We start from the raw sequence: 17,275 nt of genomic DNA, 5'->3' as shown, positions 1-17,275 counted from the left end.
CTCATATATATAAGCAAATCTCCGACCTTACACATGCTGGCTCAGAATTAAAAAATATTTCAGCTTACAATGTAATTAATTGATTGCTAAGATAAAGAGCGTAAGGTCCTTACACATGAATTTATCACTTTAATGGATTATTAAAGAAATATAAATTGCAATGGAAGGTAAAGGGTATTATTAGATCATTTTGTTGGGGAATTATGAATATCTGGGAAGGAGTCAAAAAGACAACAAGTGTATTCCTGAGATATTTTAAAGTAATATCATGAAAAGTTAAATGTTCAAGGATAAAAGTTCTGCATGTGATACCTACATTTCTATATTATTCATAATAGCTAGTTATATTTTTCAGAAAGAAAATGTAGACCAGATATGGAATACTTTGTTATAGTTGACTATACTTTAAAATTTTGTTCCAGCAGCCTATAAGAGAAAACACTGAAGTATGTTCCTTCTCTGAGAAGACTATGTTAACTGATGAATATCAGGTTTAAACATCTTTCAATATACAGAAAAGCCATTGCTTACGTGTGTGTGTATGTGTGTGTGTGTGTGTGTGTGTGTGTGTGTGTGTGTATGTAGTCCAGATGAAAACCTCAGGTCATCTATCCTTTGTATGAGATAGAGTACGTTCTTTAGAACTTGCCAACCTGGTCAGGTAAATCCTAGGGATCTGCCTGCTTCTACTTCCCAGCAGCATCACTACACCTAGATTGTTTTTATTGTTGTTGTTGTTGGGGGGGGTTGTTGTTTGTTTGTTTGTTTTGTTGTTGTTGGTGGTGGTGGTAGTAGTGGTGGTTGGTTTTTGAGAAAGGGTTTCTCTGCATAGATCTGAACATCCTAGAAATCACTCTGTAGAACAGACTGGCCTCCAACTCAGAGAATCTCTTGCCTGAGTACTGGGATTAAAGACCTGTGCTACCACCAACCAACTAGAATTTTTTAAACGTGGATTCTTAGATTGAACACAGACTCTCATGCTTGCAAGTACATTATCAACTAATCAATATCTCAACATTAAATTTTGAACCTGAAGGTTATAAAGGACCTCTGGTTCTTAATTATAAATTTCAAAAGTCACATTGGTTATATAGAACAGAGAATTATAAACATTAATTTTCTTACTGAAAAGATTGTTCCTAACATTACACTTCTGAAAATGAAATTATAGTATATGGGAAAACAAAGAAAGAAATATCAACCATATGCTAAAATAGCAGAATAATCTATTGATTATTACTCTACCATGATAATAGAAACCCCATTATATATCCCTAGAGCTATCTATGAATATTTCTCATAATATTTACCACAAGATCGCCTCTCAAATAATCATTTCATTTTCAATTTTGTATCATTACTAGTCTTTTATAGTTCATAGAGAACATAAACTGTAGTTAACTTTAACAGGCATGAGAGTCCTATCACAAGATCCTTTTCAATCATTCATAAAAATTACTTTCAGCAGTCCTCAGAATAGGACCCCCCTTGGGTGGAATTACAGGAAGTATTGAAAGAGTTGAAAGAGCTTGCAACCCCATAAAAACAACAATGCCAACCAACCAGAGCTTCCAGGGCCTAAACCTCTACTTAAAGACAATACATGGACTGATCCAGGGCTCTAACTGCATATATAGCAGAGAATAGCCTTGTTGGGACACCAGGGGAAGAGAAATCCCTGGTCCTGCCAAGGTTGGACCCCCAGAGCTGGGAATATGGGGGGACAATAAGGAGGATGTATAGGGGGAATACCCATATGGGGTAGGTGGAGGGGAGGGAATGCTTGCTTATGGACACGAAACCCAGAAGGGGATTAACATTTGAAGTGTAAATAAAGAAATATATCTAAAATTTTTTTTAAAAAAGAAAAAAGAAATGAACCTTTGTAATACAGGCATATTCTATATTAATATTTTATCATAATATTTTAAATCCTCTATGCACAATGACAATTTTGGTCATTTACTTTTTTCCAGTATAAATTTTCCTAATGTAAAAAGATACCATCATTTAGCTTTGGCCTTCTTTGATTTCCCTTTACTTTAAATTCCTTTTGCCATAACACAACCTAAAGGCATTTTATATATCTCTGCCACCTCTTTACTTATTAAATCACTTCACTAGATACTACATGATTTTAGTTCATTACAAGGCAATCAGTTATTTCTAGCTGTCTACGTCATCCATAAAATTCATAATTAAATGTGATGTGAGAGAAGGATATTTCAGGGAAATGCTATCAGGGTTAGAAGCCTTCAAAAGGGCACAAAAGAGAAATATTACATCTGTACTATCTGAAACTCAGAATCATTAACCACAAAAGAAATTATGTCCTGGGAGTAAAGTTTGGTATCTCCAATTTTTTAGCATGTGAAAGCCTTAAGTTTTATGCTCACAACCAATAAATAAAAAAGAGGCATCCAGTTGTTTGTGATCTTACTACTGAAATAAAATAGGCAAAATTATTCAGATAATCTAGGTTCATTTCAATAAAGGTGGGTTTTAAAAGCCAAGTTAACCTTGCTCTAAATATATAGATTGGGTCTTACTTTACACTATCTAAAATTAATCAGAAAAGGACAGTTTACCTTATCTCACATATATTAGAATAAAGAGCATTTTTTTACTTTAAGGATTTTCCATTGCATCACAAATATAAGAAATAGTGATTAAACTCATAGGCTTAAAACGTTATTACTGTGTTTTTAATAAGCCTAAATTATCCAGAAATACAAACAATATATAGCTAAAGCATTATTGTACTTAAAATGAACATTTAATTATTTGGAGATACAAACAATATATACAAGCATAAACTTTAAGACAGAAAGTATTTTCATGTTTGTACCTTGAATACTAGTTTTCTAACTGCAGCACACATTAAATAGAATTGTTATTTCTCCTGACTAATTTTTTCTTCCACATTCAGTTTTGTTTGATCCAAAAGGTAGTAGTGGAGAACTGTATCTCACAAACACCATTTCTTATAGAAGTTGGTATTCATGATACACTATTGAAATTTGAAGTATCTTGTTTCTTTTCAATTACTTTCAAGGTTCTAACGATGTGTGCACATCATCTTCTTCATCATGGATCTTTACCTGGCTACTATTTTGGAAATTCCTCCCTTTCAATTAATTATGTCTGAGAAATTTTCTCTTCTGTTGTATATAAAGTCCTGTTCAGTTGGACAGCATTGTTACCTATTGAAGCCATTGTGAATCAAAGCATTTCATAAAATAACTTTATCATTATCACTTAGATGCAAAATAGCTTGAGATATTAATGATATTACATAACACTAAATATTGAATAAGTCCTAGAAAAATATTTGAAAAAAGACAGAGATAAACACTCATAAAGCTGAAAAGTGCTTCAAATGACTAACATGCCTTCAATAATTGGAACAGGTGTTGACTCACATCTGTACATGAAAAGAATACGAGTACTCATCAGTCAAGTAATGTGGTTGAGCATATGTTTGTGGGAAGAATTTGAACTCACTGTTTAAAATATTCATGCATTGATTAAAGTTATTAATACTAATTTTCTATGGCCAAGAAAGAAGAAATACGCTTTTCTAGATGTAATTTTAGTTTAATATCTTCTTATGATTTGCTAGAACAAAACAAATGAAGAACCAATCAGGGAAGATAGTGTTCATTTTGCTTGGTCTGACAGATGACCCTCAGCTACAAATTCCGATTTTCCTGTTTCTGTTTTTCAATTACATCTTAAGCATGATGGATAACTTACTGATGATCTTTCTCACCCCGCCTGATCCCCATCTAAGGAATGCAATATATTTCTTCTTTTGGAATTTATCTCTTTTAGAAATTGCATTCACCATAGTGTGCATTCCCAGGTTCCTGATAAGCATTCTTTCAGCAGACAAAATAATTTCCTACAATACTTGTGCAGCTCAATTATTCTTGTTTTTCTTATTAGGAAGCACAGTTTTAACTCATGGCTTCCATGGCCTATGATTACTATGTTGCCATCTGCAGACCAGTGCATTGCCCCATCATCATGAATAGCAAAGTGTGTCACCTAATCGTCCTCAGCCCCTGGGGAACTGTGTTCTTAGTTATCTTCCCTGCTTTGCTCTTGGAACTCAAACTGGATTTCTGTACCTCAAAAACAATAGACCACTTTCTGTGTGGTACTTCTCTGCTGCAGCTGTCTTGCACAGATACCCATTTTATTGAGTTATTGGATTTTGTTTTAGCGGTCATGATAGTTGTCATCACCTTGGTCTTAGTAATTCTCTCCTACACACTCATCATAAAAACTATCATAAAGTTCCCTTACACTCAACAGAGGAAAAAGATCTTTTCTACCTGCTCCTCACACATGGTTATTGTCTCCATTACTTATGTGAGTTGTATCTTCAAGTACATGAAAACATCAACCAAGGAGATGGTGATTTTAAATAAAGGTGTAGCTGTACTCAACAATTCTGTAGTCCCTTTGCTAAACACTTTCATTTACACCGTAAAGAACTAGCAGGCAAAAGATGCTTTCAAACATGTACTTCATAGATTTTGTTCTCTACAAAACAGTGAGACAAGTTTTAGACATAAATAAAATGCTGTTGGAACACCAATGGGAAAATGGACAGCAATTCTCAATTGGATTGGTTGTTATATGACCCATTTGACTCATTGAGGATTTAAGTCAAATTAAGTTTTTTTTTTCATCATCTATAATTTTAGTACATCTCCTTAACTACAGAATGTAACTACCTTTAAAAACCAGAATCTTTTTTTTTCCTTTTTTTTTTTTATTAACTTGAGTATTTCTTTTTCCTCATTTAAAGAAGGAGTGAAGCATTCACATTTTGATCATCAGTCTTGAGTTTCGTTTGTTCTAGGGATCTAGGGTAATTCAAGCATTTGGGCTAAAAGCCACTTATCAATGAGTGCATACCATGTATGTCTTTCTGTGATTGCGTTAGCTCACTCAGGATGATATTTTCCAGTTCCAACCATTTGCCTACGAATTTCATAAACTCGTTGTTTTTGATAGCTGAGTAATATTCCATTGTGTAGATGTACCACATTTTCTGTATCCATTCCTCTGTTGAAGGGCATCTGGGTTCTTTCCAGTTTCTGGCTATTATAAATAAGGCTGCGATGAACATAGTGGAGCACGTGTCTCTTTTATATGTTGAGGCATCTTTTGGGTATATGCCCAACAGAGGTATAGCTGGATCCTCAGGCAGTTCAATGTCCAATTTTCTGAGGAACCTCCAGACTGATTTCCAGAATGGTTTTACCAGTCTGCAATCCCACCAACAATGGAGGAGTGTTCCTCTTTCTCCACATCCTCGCCAGCATCTGCTGTCACCTGAGTTTTTGATCTTAGCCATTCTCACTGGTGTGAGGTGAAATCTCAGGGTTGTTTTGATTTGCATTTCCCTTATGACTAAAGATGTTGAACATTTCTTTAGGTGTTTCTCAGCCATTCGGCATTCCTCAGCTGTGAATTCTTTGTTTAGCTCTGAACCCCATTTTTAATAGGGTTATTTGTTTCCCTGCGGTCTAACTTCTTGAGTTCTTTGTATATTTTGGATATAAGGCCTCTATCTGTTGTAGGATTGGTAAAGATCTTTTCCCAATCTGTTGGTTGCCATTTTGTCCTAACCACCGTGTCCTTTGCCTTACAGAAGCTTTGCAGTTTTATGAGATCCCATTTGTCGATTCTTGATCTTAGAGCATAAGCCATTGGTGTTTTGTTCAGGAAATTTTTTCCAGTGCCCATGTGTTCCAGATGCTTCCCTAGTTTTTCTTCTATTAGTTTGAGTGTGTCTGGTTTGATGTGGAGGTCCTTGATCCACTTGGACTTAAGCTTTGTACAGGGTGATAAGGATGGATCGATCTGCATTCTTCTACATGTTGCGCTCCAGTTGAACCAGCACCATTTGCTGAAAATGCTATCTTTTTTCCATTGGATGGTTTTGGCTCCTTTGTCAAAAATCAAGTGACCATAGGTGTGTGGGTTCATTTCTGGGTCTTCAATTCTATTCCATTGGTCTATCTGTCTGTCTCTGTACCAATACCATGCAGTTTTTATCACTATTGCTCTGTAATACTGCTTGAGTTCAGGGATAGTGATTCCCCCTGAAGTCCTTTTATTGTTGAGGATAGCTTTATCTATCCTGGGTTTTTTGTTATTCCAGATGAATTTGCAAATTGTTCTGTCTAACTCTTTGAAGAATTGGATTGGTATTTTGATGGGGATTGCATTGAATCTGTAGATTGCTTTTGGTAAAATGGCCATTTTTACTATATTAATCCTGCCAATCCATGAGCATGGGAGATCTTTCCATCTTCTGAGGTCTTCTTCAATTTCTTTCCTCAGTGTCTTGAAGTTCTTATTGTACAGATCTTTTACTTGCTTGGTTAAAGTCACACCGAGGTACTTTATATTATTTGGGTCTATTATGAAGGTAAAAACCAGAATCTTAAACTCTATGTATATGAATAAATTCTCTTCATATTGCTTTTTATGTTGCATCCAACTGAACCTTGCTAGGTTTGAAAAAAATTCATTGGGCTACTTTGAACATTGTAAATGGCAGAGCAAATCTAATTATCCACCATCCCAAGGGTACCCAGAGATAGACAAATCATGCCAGCCACAACTGTAGCAGAGGATGCCCTTGCCAGGTATCAATGGGTTGAGAGACCCTTAGTCCTGTCAAGGCTCAATATCTGATGCCCCAATGTAGGGGAATATCAGGACAGGGAGGAGGGAGGGAGTGTGGAAGTGGGTGGGGGAGCACCCTCCTCAACACAGAAGGAGGGGCAGTGGGATATCGGGTTTCTGGAGGGGAAACCAGGAAAGGAGATAACAATTAAAATGTAAACAAAAAATATCCAATAAAGGAAAAACCAAGTTATGATAAAGGGAAAAATAATTGAAGTTGTCATAACAAATTAAAATGTTAGTATTTTGAAAAATGTAATTAATAACCTAAGATCAAAGATAATTCATGTTGAATGCTGAAGCATTAACCAGGGAAAGGTGTCTAAGGTGAGTGATATAAAATGTGACAAGTGTTTGGAATGTTGTTAAAATCATTCTCTTGTATAAGTATGTTAGTGGAGGAAACATAATTTGGTTAACTTAATTAAATAACATATTGTTTAAGATAATTCAACACATAATTTGTTGATAATTGGTATTTTGAAGTACAATTTCTAAATTTTAAAGGAGATGTTAACACAAAAGAGATATTCTTCCATTTATTAATAATGTGCATCTGGTTTTGGAGAAATTTCTATCTATTGAACACGATTTAGTAATTAAAATGCTATTATCAATTCTTCCTGTGTCAGCTTTTATAAATAATATATATCTTAAAACACTACTATATGATCATTTTAATTGAATATATAGGCACATATTCATACCCATATAACTAGAGGGTACTATAGTAAATTGTTCTCAGTGGCTATTATAGTGATTGTGTGCTACTATCCATATCAATCCGGAAATCTTGGGTATGTGTACATTAGACTCACATTTATGAATTTAAAAATTGAAATAGCTCAGCTTTCTGTATTTTTCAGTTTAGATGTTTCAGTTCCATATACTTCTCTATGAATCTGCTCTGATTTTGTAGCAGTGTAGCGACTGTTCTTTTTAATGGCCAACTTTCCCATCTTTATCTCAATAACTGTTAATTTCATTTCTTGAAAAATCAATCTAGAAGAATGAATCATCACATCAATGTATATAAGTGAGAAAAAGAGAATACACTTGCTGTAAGTCTTTATTTTCTATGATGTCTTCGTAGAAAAATTAAATAGAACATCTGCTTGATAATCAGTAATTAATTATGAGCAAGTTGATCAACATGTTTTGGAATTTAAACTTGCCAGGCCAATTCTTTTGGCAGAAAAGTCCACAAATTTGTCTTAATGAATAAGAATGAAACTATGTATGTGTACAGTCAACATTCTGCTGTTCATCTTAGTACACATATCAGGTGGAAATTCAGACTCAATTCACATATTTTCTTCTGGATCCAAATGCAAACTCTTGTAAAGAATGATAAAGGAAGCTAAAGTCTGAGAGCTGCTGGGAGAATATTTAAGGAACTAATGTGAAGTTGCAACACTGCCTTGTACAGAGAAATGTTAAAGGAAATTGATAACAGTTATTAATCTTGTCTTGAAGATATCTTTCTAGTAAACTTTACACTCATATTCACTGTTCTCAAATTCTTATTAAAATCAACTACAGCCCTCAAGTTATGCCATCTTTTTATCTTCCAATGGCCTTTCCTAACAGTAGCCTCAATTTATCACTCCACTTTCACATTTTGTATAAATCATTTCATTGACTGTTAATTAGCAACAAAGGACTCATAAGAAAAGGACTCTCAAAAGCAGTGTCCCAGTTTTTCCTCTGTTTTAAAACCCAGGTAGGAAAGCCAAATTAATGTTTACCTGGTAAATACTTGCTCAGAAATGGGTCTTTGACAATAAGCAAAGCAATATATAGACAGAACAGTTTGAATGTGTCTGTTGTCTTTTGAAAAACAGAAACAGAAACCAAAATAAAACAAAACAAAAAAATATTTCAGACATGGCAAGTCTTGTCTTCTGTCACTTCTCTACTCAGAGCTGGAGATAGGCTGTAACGAACAAGATATATTTGGCATTTTCTTGTTTAACAATCCTATATCATAATGGTCCTTTTAAAATTCATGGTCATTTGAATGTTTAGGCACTATCCATAATGTTCTTTCAGATCTTGCAGATGCTCTGTTGAGAAATGTTGTCTAACAGGATAGTGTCAACTTTTCTTTGGAAAAGTTTTAGGATAAAGTACATCTAGCTTAGTAACAGAACAAAAGAAACACCTCTTGAATTAAGATCAATTTATTTTCCATGTGAAATAAGACCAGTACTCTAGGATTATCTGAAATAAACTAATTTTCCCTAACAAATCACAGACCTTTGAAATAGAAATCCCCCATGCACTTATGTATTCACTCATCCACCCTGACATTTGGAAATAGAGCCCTAAATTTTGCTTTGCATAGAAGTCAAAAATTTAAAACTGCTTCTTGACAATTAATGTTTATTTTTATTGATTGTATACTTAGATGTACATTATTTACTATCTAGTAAAAGAAATATGCTATTTCAATACAGAATTAAGACCTAGACAATTATCAGTATTTGGAGTGTCAGAAATTTTTTCTTCCATTCCTTTCTCACCACTGCATATATTAGCCAAACTTACTAACCACTGAAATTTAACATTCAAGTATTAACAAATTAAATTAGTCTCTCTGTACTAGAACCAAGGTGACATGACACTCTGGAGAAATGTTTTGCTTTTCCTTTGCGATTTCAGAAATGACGATGACATTGTTTACTAAGGAACTGTATAGTTAAGCTCTTTTTTGGTGCATAATTATAAATGATAAAAATATCCAAGTGATAGTTATTCTCTTATTGATCTTAATAATACTCTAATTGTCTAGAATAGTTAAATTCCCAAAGATGAAGCTCTCAGGAGAAATCAAAATAGAACTCCAGATAATAGGGCTAAAATTTTAATAGTCTGAAATTTATTTAATAACAATGCTTTAAATAATGCTTATTATACAAAATGAATGAAAATATTCTTCTTTGTTTTAAAAGAATTACCTAAAATTCAGTAAATTAAAATGCGATACAAAATCCAGTCTCATTTAAATAATATACATGTTTGAAAGTATGTAAATCTGAATAAATATTTTAAGTGATTGTCAACTACTATCTAAGAACTACATATACCATGAGATAACTCTTCAAAGGTAATAAAAATATCTAACTACAAAAATAAAAATTAGGTAATTCATAACTAGCATATAAGCCTCATGACAAACAAGCTTTTTACATGCTTCAGGAAGAACAATGACATGGCTCAGAAATTCAAATTGACACAGTAAAGAATAGACCATTGAAAATGAAATGGATGAACATCTGTCTCTTACTCACTACAGTTTGTGCAGTTTCAGTGTTTGCATCTACTTCAAGCAAAAGCTTCTCAGAGGTGGCTTACTACATGGATTATGGGAATAAAAGAACCCTAAAATAGAGTTATTATAATTAAACAGCTGAAGAGTGATAGATTCTCCTGCATGAACTATGTCCTGTCTAAGCATAAGGCTGATACTGACATAACAAATATTTTAACTCATAGTCTTAAAGGGGTTATTCCATGGGCACTTTGTCAAAGAGAATAATAGCAGAAGTATAGGACAGAGGAACAAACACTGTGTAAAGCCAAGACAGAAAAATCACCGGTGCTTGCTACCATTACATGCAGTTCAAAATGACATTTCAGGGGAACAAGAAATATAGTGATAGAGTAGAACACCCAGCATTCTCTTTTGGCTTATATATACTCACACAGGCACACATACCTGTACATTCCTGTCTACATATAACACACACATATTACACCATATGCACACATACTACACATACACACACATATAGCATGTACCACACACAAACAGATATCTACATACCACAAGATATACCTAATGATATCCTTACAGTGACCTATTACCTGCATCAGATACCTATCTTCTAATGATTAGACTTCCTTCACCAATGGGCCACATTCTGGGTACACTAGCCTTAGCACATGAATCTATGAGAAATATTTTATATTCAAAATATAACAGTTTAAAAATGAGTATAATGTAGTCACATCTTGCCACAATTTAGTAATTTCTTACAGAGGTAAATGTTCACTGTATGCAAGATAAACATCCCATTCCTCATTATTTACCAAATGTTTACATCTATACATAAATGTCTTCATAGGAATTAGAAGACAATTGATTCATTGGTGTCAAAATACATAATGAATACATATTTTGTTTAATAAATGAATTGATAGGCTTATGTGGTGTATCCCTATATTACTATCACCGTCAAAAATGAGGTTGGTGAGTTCTAGAGAAAGATGGACATAGTTGAACTCTGGCATTCATACTTATGGTTGTCTACTAATCAGGCAACACACACACAGACACACACACACAGAGAGAGAGAGAGAGAGAGAGAGAGAGAGAGAGAGAGAGAGAGAGAAACAGACAGAGAGAGACAGACTGAGAAAGACAGAGACAGACAGAGACAGAGATCCTTAATATGAAATTCGTGATAGATGAGTCCTACATGATGATACCTATAGAAACGTGATATATTTTAGATGAATTATATAATTAAATCCTCAACATGCATAGTAGTATTAGTTAGTTATTTCCTTTGAAGACAAAAATTAATAAAGAAATATAAAGGTAAGTAATAAGCATTAGGTCATATAGGTGACTAAGTGACAAAAATCAAAACTAAAATCAAGGAATAATACAAACATAGAATCTTTAATTTCATTTTGGTTTAAATGTGTTTTTAATGAATTATAGGTATACATTTCCATGAAGAGATGTTTATTTTATATACTTGTGTGCCAGTTAACATAAGAACATAAGACAGTTAACATAAAAATGATGGTTCTAAGTAGGACGGTGAACTATTCTCCCACTTGCTAATATATATTGATAGCTTACAACTATAATGGCTTTCTTTGTATGTGTAATAAATTAACGGTGCTATTTTAAGATTTGAAATATTAATAACTAAATTGATCTATTTACTAGCAAAATGAAAACATATTCAGAACCATGCATGAATTATAATGTCAGCAGGTAGACAAATCTTTTTATCAGATACATGAACCAAAAGTAAGAGCGGCCAGTGGATCTAGTGGTAAGCTGCTCCTCAACTCATCTTCCTTGGTACTAGTGAAGAGAAAATGAAGTGAGAGACTCAAGACAAATATATTGAAAATGTAAGGTTCTATTCCAGAACTCGCATGTATCCTTTCAGTGAAAACTGAAATCAGTCTGGTATATCTTTGGGTGGAAAGTTGAACATAAACAAACTTTTCCTGCTTGAGAAGGTCCTATGACACTCCTGTGACAGAAACTTCATTCTTCAATGCATAGGTATTAAGAGGTCGGACTGAAAAATGCGCTTGGATCATTGAAGTGAATTAATCAATTTTTCATAGGAGAGGGTAAATTCTCACAACTTTATCCCTCTACTTGAGCTCCTTTCCTCTTGATCTCTGCCACTAGCTAAAGAACAGTTAGACTCGTTATGGGACCACTAGATTTGGGATGGGCCTACTGTTCTTTAGAAACATCAGCTTAAGTAAAATCGGTTGCTTTAGAAATTACTCGATCTTGAGTAAAGGTACATATAGGAGCCCAATTTTACTTAAGTTTCATAAAAATAATAGTTTTTATTTAATTTGTTTTTTCAAATGCTTGAACACTTATTAGGATAATGTGCTTTGGGGTTGTTGGAGGAATTGTTTATAGGAATCTTTGAAGGAGCAACATTTAAACACATATTTGGGTGTGGGGAAGACATTCTTAACATAAAATCTCATATTTTCTTGGGAAATGTTAATGTTGATCTCAAATTCTCAGGAGAGTATCTATTCCCTCTTGACCATTTCACTTGGGCAACAGGATCAGGAAAACTCTCAAAGACCGTGAATAATTCATTTTGTGGCCATGTCAGAAATGAGTAGGAAATGACTTAAACTATATGAGTAAGTAACTATAATTATGAAATAAATTAGGCAATGAAGATTACCCTTACAGTGAGAGAAACAAGACATAGTCTCTGGTTTAGTTACATGGATTCAGCGAGGAGAAGAGGGACTGTGCTCAAGTCAGCATTATGGTAAGATACTTAAATATGAAGAATCAGATCATCTTGTTCAAGTGTGACTTGACATATACTCCTTTAAGGAATATTATTATGTGATGAACTTGTTTTAAATTTAAACAGATGAAAATAAGTAATGTTGGCCAAATTAAAATACAACAAATCCTGCTATGTCTATTGTAATTTGTATTTTTTAAGCTTCATATTTTTATTCAACATTTTGAATCTTACGCAAGAATAGATTGGACTATGGACTAATGATAATTTAAAATAAAAGACTTTTTTATATTAACTTGATACTCATTATTACTAATATAGTTAGATAAAGTTTCATTCATACATTCAATTTCTAGTGCAAATTTGATTTTGACACAGTATGTCCAGAAACATTTGATCAATGTAACTGTAGAAGTTCAACTAAAATATGCTTTTACATGTTTTATTTCTTGTTTTGTATTTCAGCTGTTGTTGGTGTCAAGAGGCTATTTGTGTAAGTCTGGAAACTCTGTAAGTGATATCTTCACAAGTATCTGAATATAAAAAAAATGTCCTACAGACATAACATTTCCTTTCTCTCATTATTGTAGATACATCAACTCTATTTTTTGTCCCAAAGGACATGACTGAGTCACATATCTTCTGTTTAGGCATTCCTGGAGTATCTTTTCTTAATCTTACACCTACAATAAAGTCTATAACATTTTCCTTAAAACATGACTGATATTATCATATGGTAGGTTAATTTCTTCTCAAATACCTATTTTATTTTTATATTAGTATTAAAATATTTCATTTTTAGTATTAATGCATATTTTAGAGAAGGTAAGTGATCGTCTTGATAGACTTAGAAAGTAAGTATTGTCAGATATTGTCATGATCCATTGAAAAATTAACTTATTTACATGTTTGATCATGAAGACTCCCCAAGAAAAATTGTCCCTAGAACAATTATTACTTTTAATTCTCAACTTCAGTATATTTTCTGTGAATAAACTAAGCAATTAAATTTCTTCCATGGAATGGGTAACTTTTACATTTTATAATAAAATAAAACAAAATATAAAAATTTGAAACAAATGATAATATATTGGGATTGAACCAAATAAACAGAAGGAAATATGACCAAGAGGTTGTACAAGGATCAGAGACCCCATTGTTCCTATATTCAGGAATTCTATAAAAAAACACTGCAGTTAAAGTCATAATATAAATATATGATGATAACCTCATACGTACACATTCAGGCCATAAGCTTGCTACTTGAGTCTCTGTGAGTAACTGTACATATTGATTTAAAGAACCTTCTTCTGGTTTCTCCTTTTCCTCTGGCCCTTATACTTTTTATCACTACCTTCTTGATGTTCCCTTAGCTCTGCCAGTATCATTTTGATGCAGACATCTCATTTAGGTCTGATTGTTCAAAGGTCTCACACTCTGTCCATAAAGTCTGGCTCTAAGTCTCTGTGTTTGTTCCCATCTGTTGCAGGAGGAAGTTTTTCTGATGTTGGCTGGGGAAGGCATTAACCTGTTTGCCTGGCCAGTCACAATTTTGTTTCTTAATATCACCGTCAAGGTATACTACATAGTTATCTACTTGTCAATATGCCCTCTGGAGGTATGTGCACACTCTTTCCGTGAGAAGCATCAGACTTGGGACTTTGTACAGGCTAATGTAGGACTGCAATACTGACCTATGCCCTTGGTTCCTTAACCTCTTTTTATTTGAATGGTGGTCAGAGATTTATACATTTTTTAAAACGTATGTTGTCCTACTCAGTGATTTTGAAACTCAGCTCCTGCTTTTAAGATCACACATATATTAAAATCACTGGTTGTTAAAATATTTACTCTAAGAAGGAAAATGTTAAAGAACTAGCAACTGGTGGAGAAATTTTCCATGTTTCTCTTACTTAATAATTCAGATTCACTGACTCATGATTCATCTCTAAAAATCTTTATCTCAATACATTTCCATATGGCTTTGTCTTTATATCCTCTGCCTCTAAAATATAATTAATCCCATATTTCTATGTTTACATTTTTGGTTTTTTTTCACCCCGATATTGATTTATAACAGTTGTTGTGTTATCAATACTTCCACACCAGAAGAAAACCACAATAGTTTAATTTTCACAGTGGATTTACCAGACTATTTCTAATGACTTTGTTTTAGAATGGAGAGTGCTTAGAATAAAGGATAATAATGAAAATTGAAGCAGTTGAAATATATTGAAAGTCCAAGGAAATCAATTCCTAGGCTTCATTTAGACGTCTGATATAAGACAACAGTCATGGAAGTATTGATATGATTTGTATTCTACAAAATTGGTTACAGTAATGATAGTATTTTATGTTAAGATATAAAGATGGTGTGTGTGTCTGTGCGTGTGTGTGTGTGTGTGTGTGTGTGTGTGTGTGTGTGTGTGTTTATGTGTAGGGGATAAAAATGGAAGAGAGGGGGAGAGCTGAAAATACACACTAATGCATTTCAAGTGAATTTGAATTTATATGCAAACTTTTAATATTTTATTCAAATAAAATTAACAAAACAAAATAACATCTCAATTTTAAGGTTTAAGCATGGAAACAAGTATTTCTCAGTTCCTTTAATTTCACCATGTGAATTCATATAAGAGATAAACAAATAATATCATAAGTTATCCAAAATTGGTATTGTAAATTAATAACTTTAATTATGCCTATGAAACTATACAAACTATTTTTCCAGTATAGCCCTAGTTAGAGATGTTGCTGTGTCTGAAAATGGGCTCTTGCAATTTTTATGGTTCTTCAACACGACCTATCACTAGTACAGTTCTGTAGTAATAACCTCTTCCCCACCATCTCTCTCTTCCATTAGACCGTCTAACAGTCAGAAAATCACAATGAAGAACCACACAAGGGTGACATTTTTCATCATAGCAGGTTTGATTGATGACCCACAGTGGAAAGCTGTGTTATTTATCTTCCTGCTTCTTACCTATCTGCTCAGCATCACTGGAAATCTGACTATCATCACACTCACCCTGGTGGATACTCACCTGAAGACACCCATGTATTTTTTCCTTCGGAATTTTTCCTTCTTAGAGATTTCCTACACTACTACATGCATACCCAAATTGCTTGTTATTATGGCAACTGGAGACAAAACCATTTCTTATGGTAATTGTTTCACTCAAGTGTTTTTTGCTTTCCTATTTGGAGCATCAGAATTTTATTTACTGGCTGCCATGTCCTATGACAGATATGTGGCCATCTGCAAGCCCCTGCATTACATGACCATCATGAACAATAAAGTCTGTGTGCAGCTGATCCTAAGTTGTTGGCTTGCTGGTTTTTTTGTCATCTTTCCACCACTTGTGTTAGGCTTGAATCTTGACTTCTGTGCTTCCAACATTGTTGATCATTTCTACTGTGACACCACTCCACTCCTGCAGCTTTCCTGCACGGACACACAGTTCCTGGAGACAATGGGATTTGTCTCAGCTCTGGTGACACTCTTACTCACATTGGTAATGGTGATCATATCCTACACCTACATTGCTATGACGATTTTAAAAATCCCTTCAACCAGCCAGAGGAAGAAGGCTTTCTCTACATGCTCGTCTCACATGATTGTGATAACCCTCTCATATGGCAGCTGCATCTTCATATATCTTAAACCATCAGTCAAGCAGAGAGTATCTATTTCCAAGGGAATTTCTGTGCTCAATACCTCAGTGGCTCCACTTCTGAATCCTTTTATCTATACCTTGAGGAATCAGCAAGTGAAAAATGCATTCATTAATACAGCGCACAGGATTGCATCTTTCTCAAAGAAATGACTGTTTTATTTAATTATATGAAGGAAATGAAGAAAGGAGACTAATATAATAGTAGTAGAGTTTTGAAGAGGATTTTCCCATTTTGACTTTTGTACTTCTTTTCACAAAATATTATTTCAAGCTACCTTTTCAGTGAAAAACTTTAATGAAAAGAAGAACTTCTTCTATTTTCTAAGAGATATTTAAATTACCTATGCTTTTAATTATATAGAGGAAGTTAAATATACATTTTCAATATCTTTTCAGTCTTTTAGAATCCAGGTTATAACTTGCAGCATGATACAATACTAGAATGCCTTCACAGCATGCAGAATGCAAGCAAAGTTCAGTTTTAAGTTCTAGTTAAAATTAAAAAATATGGTCGGGGTTGGGGATTTAGCTCAGTGGTAGAGCGGTTGCCTAGCAAGCGCAAGGCCCTGGGTTTGGTCCCCAGCTCCGAAAAAAAAAATGGTCTTATATCAAATTATATTTGAACTGAATTATAATGCAAAAGTCATTATATTTTCATATATTTATTACCATGAACTAACAAGATGAAATAATATTAACTTTAATTTTATCAGTTTTATATGTATTTTACATAAATTACAAGAATATTATTCTAGGTTTTTCCATCACTTTTGATGCTCATGTATAGACAAAATTCTGAGAAGTTGTCAAACATTCCATGGAAAATAATCACTCATTTTC

At 33.6% G+C, this 17,275-nt stretch overlaps 1 protein-coding gene and 1 pseudogene across 1 annotated transcript; both read left to right on the top strand.

The window, feature by feature from the left end:
• Or6c223-ps1 (olfactory receptor family 6 subfamily C member 223, pseudogene 1) lies at positions 3,636-4,590 on the top strand (annotated as a pseudogene).
• Positions 15,647-16,585, top strand: Or6c69d (olfactory receptor family 6 subfamily C member 69D). The gene has a single exon (NM_001001366.1). The coding sequence runs from the start codon at positions 15,647-15,649 to the stop codon at positions 16,583-16,585; it is 939 nt and encodes a 312-aa protein (NP_001001366.1).
• The last annotated feature ends 690 nt before the right edge of the window (positions 16,586-17,275 follow it).

Source organism: Rattus norvegicus, chromosome 7, assembly GCF_021556685.1.
Source record: "Rattus norvegicus strain SHRSP/BbbUtx chromosome 7, alternate assembly SHRSP_T2T, whole genome shotgun sequence".
NCBI classification, from domain to species: domain Eukaryota; kingdom Metazoa; phylum Chordata; class Mammalia; order Rodentia; family Muridae; genus Rattus; species Rattus norvegicus.
This window is presented reverse-complemented; position numbering and strand designations above follow the sequence as displayed.

Coding starts and splice junctions, on each gene's coding strand:
- Or6c69d (NM_001001366.1), top strand. CDS start 15,647: ATGAAGAACCACACAAGGGTGACATTTTTCATCATAGCAGGTTTGATT.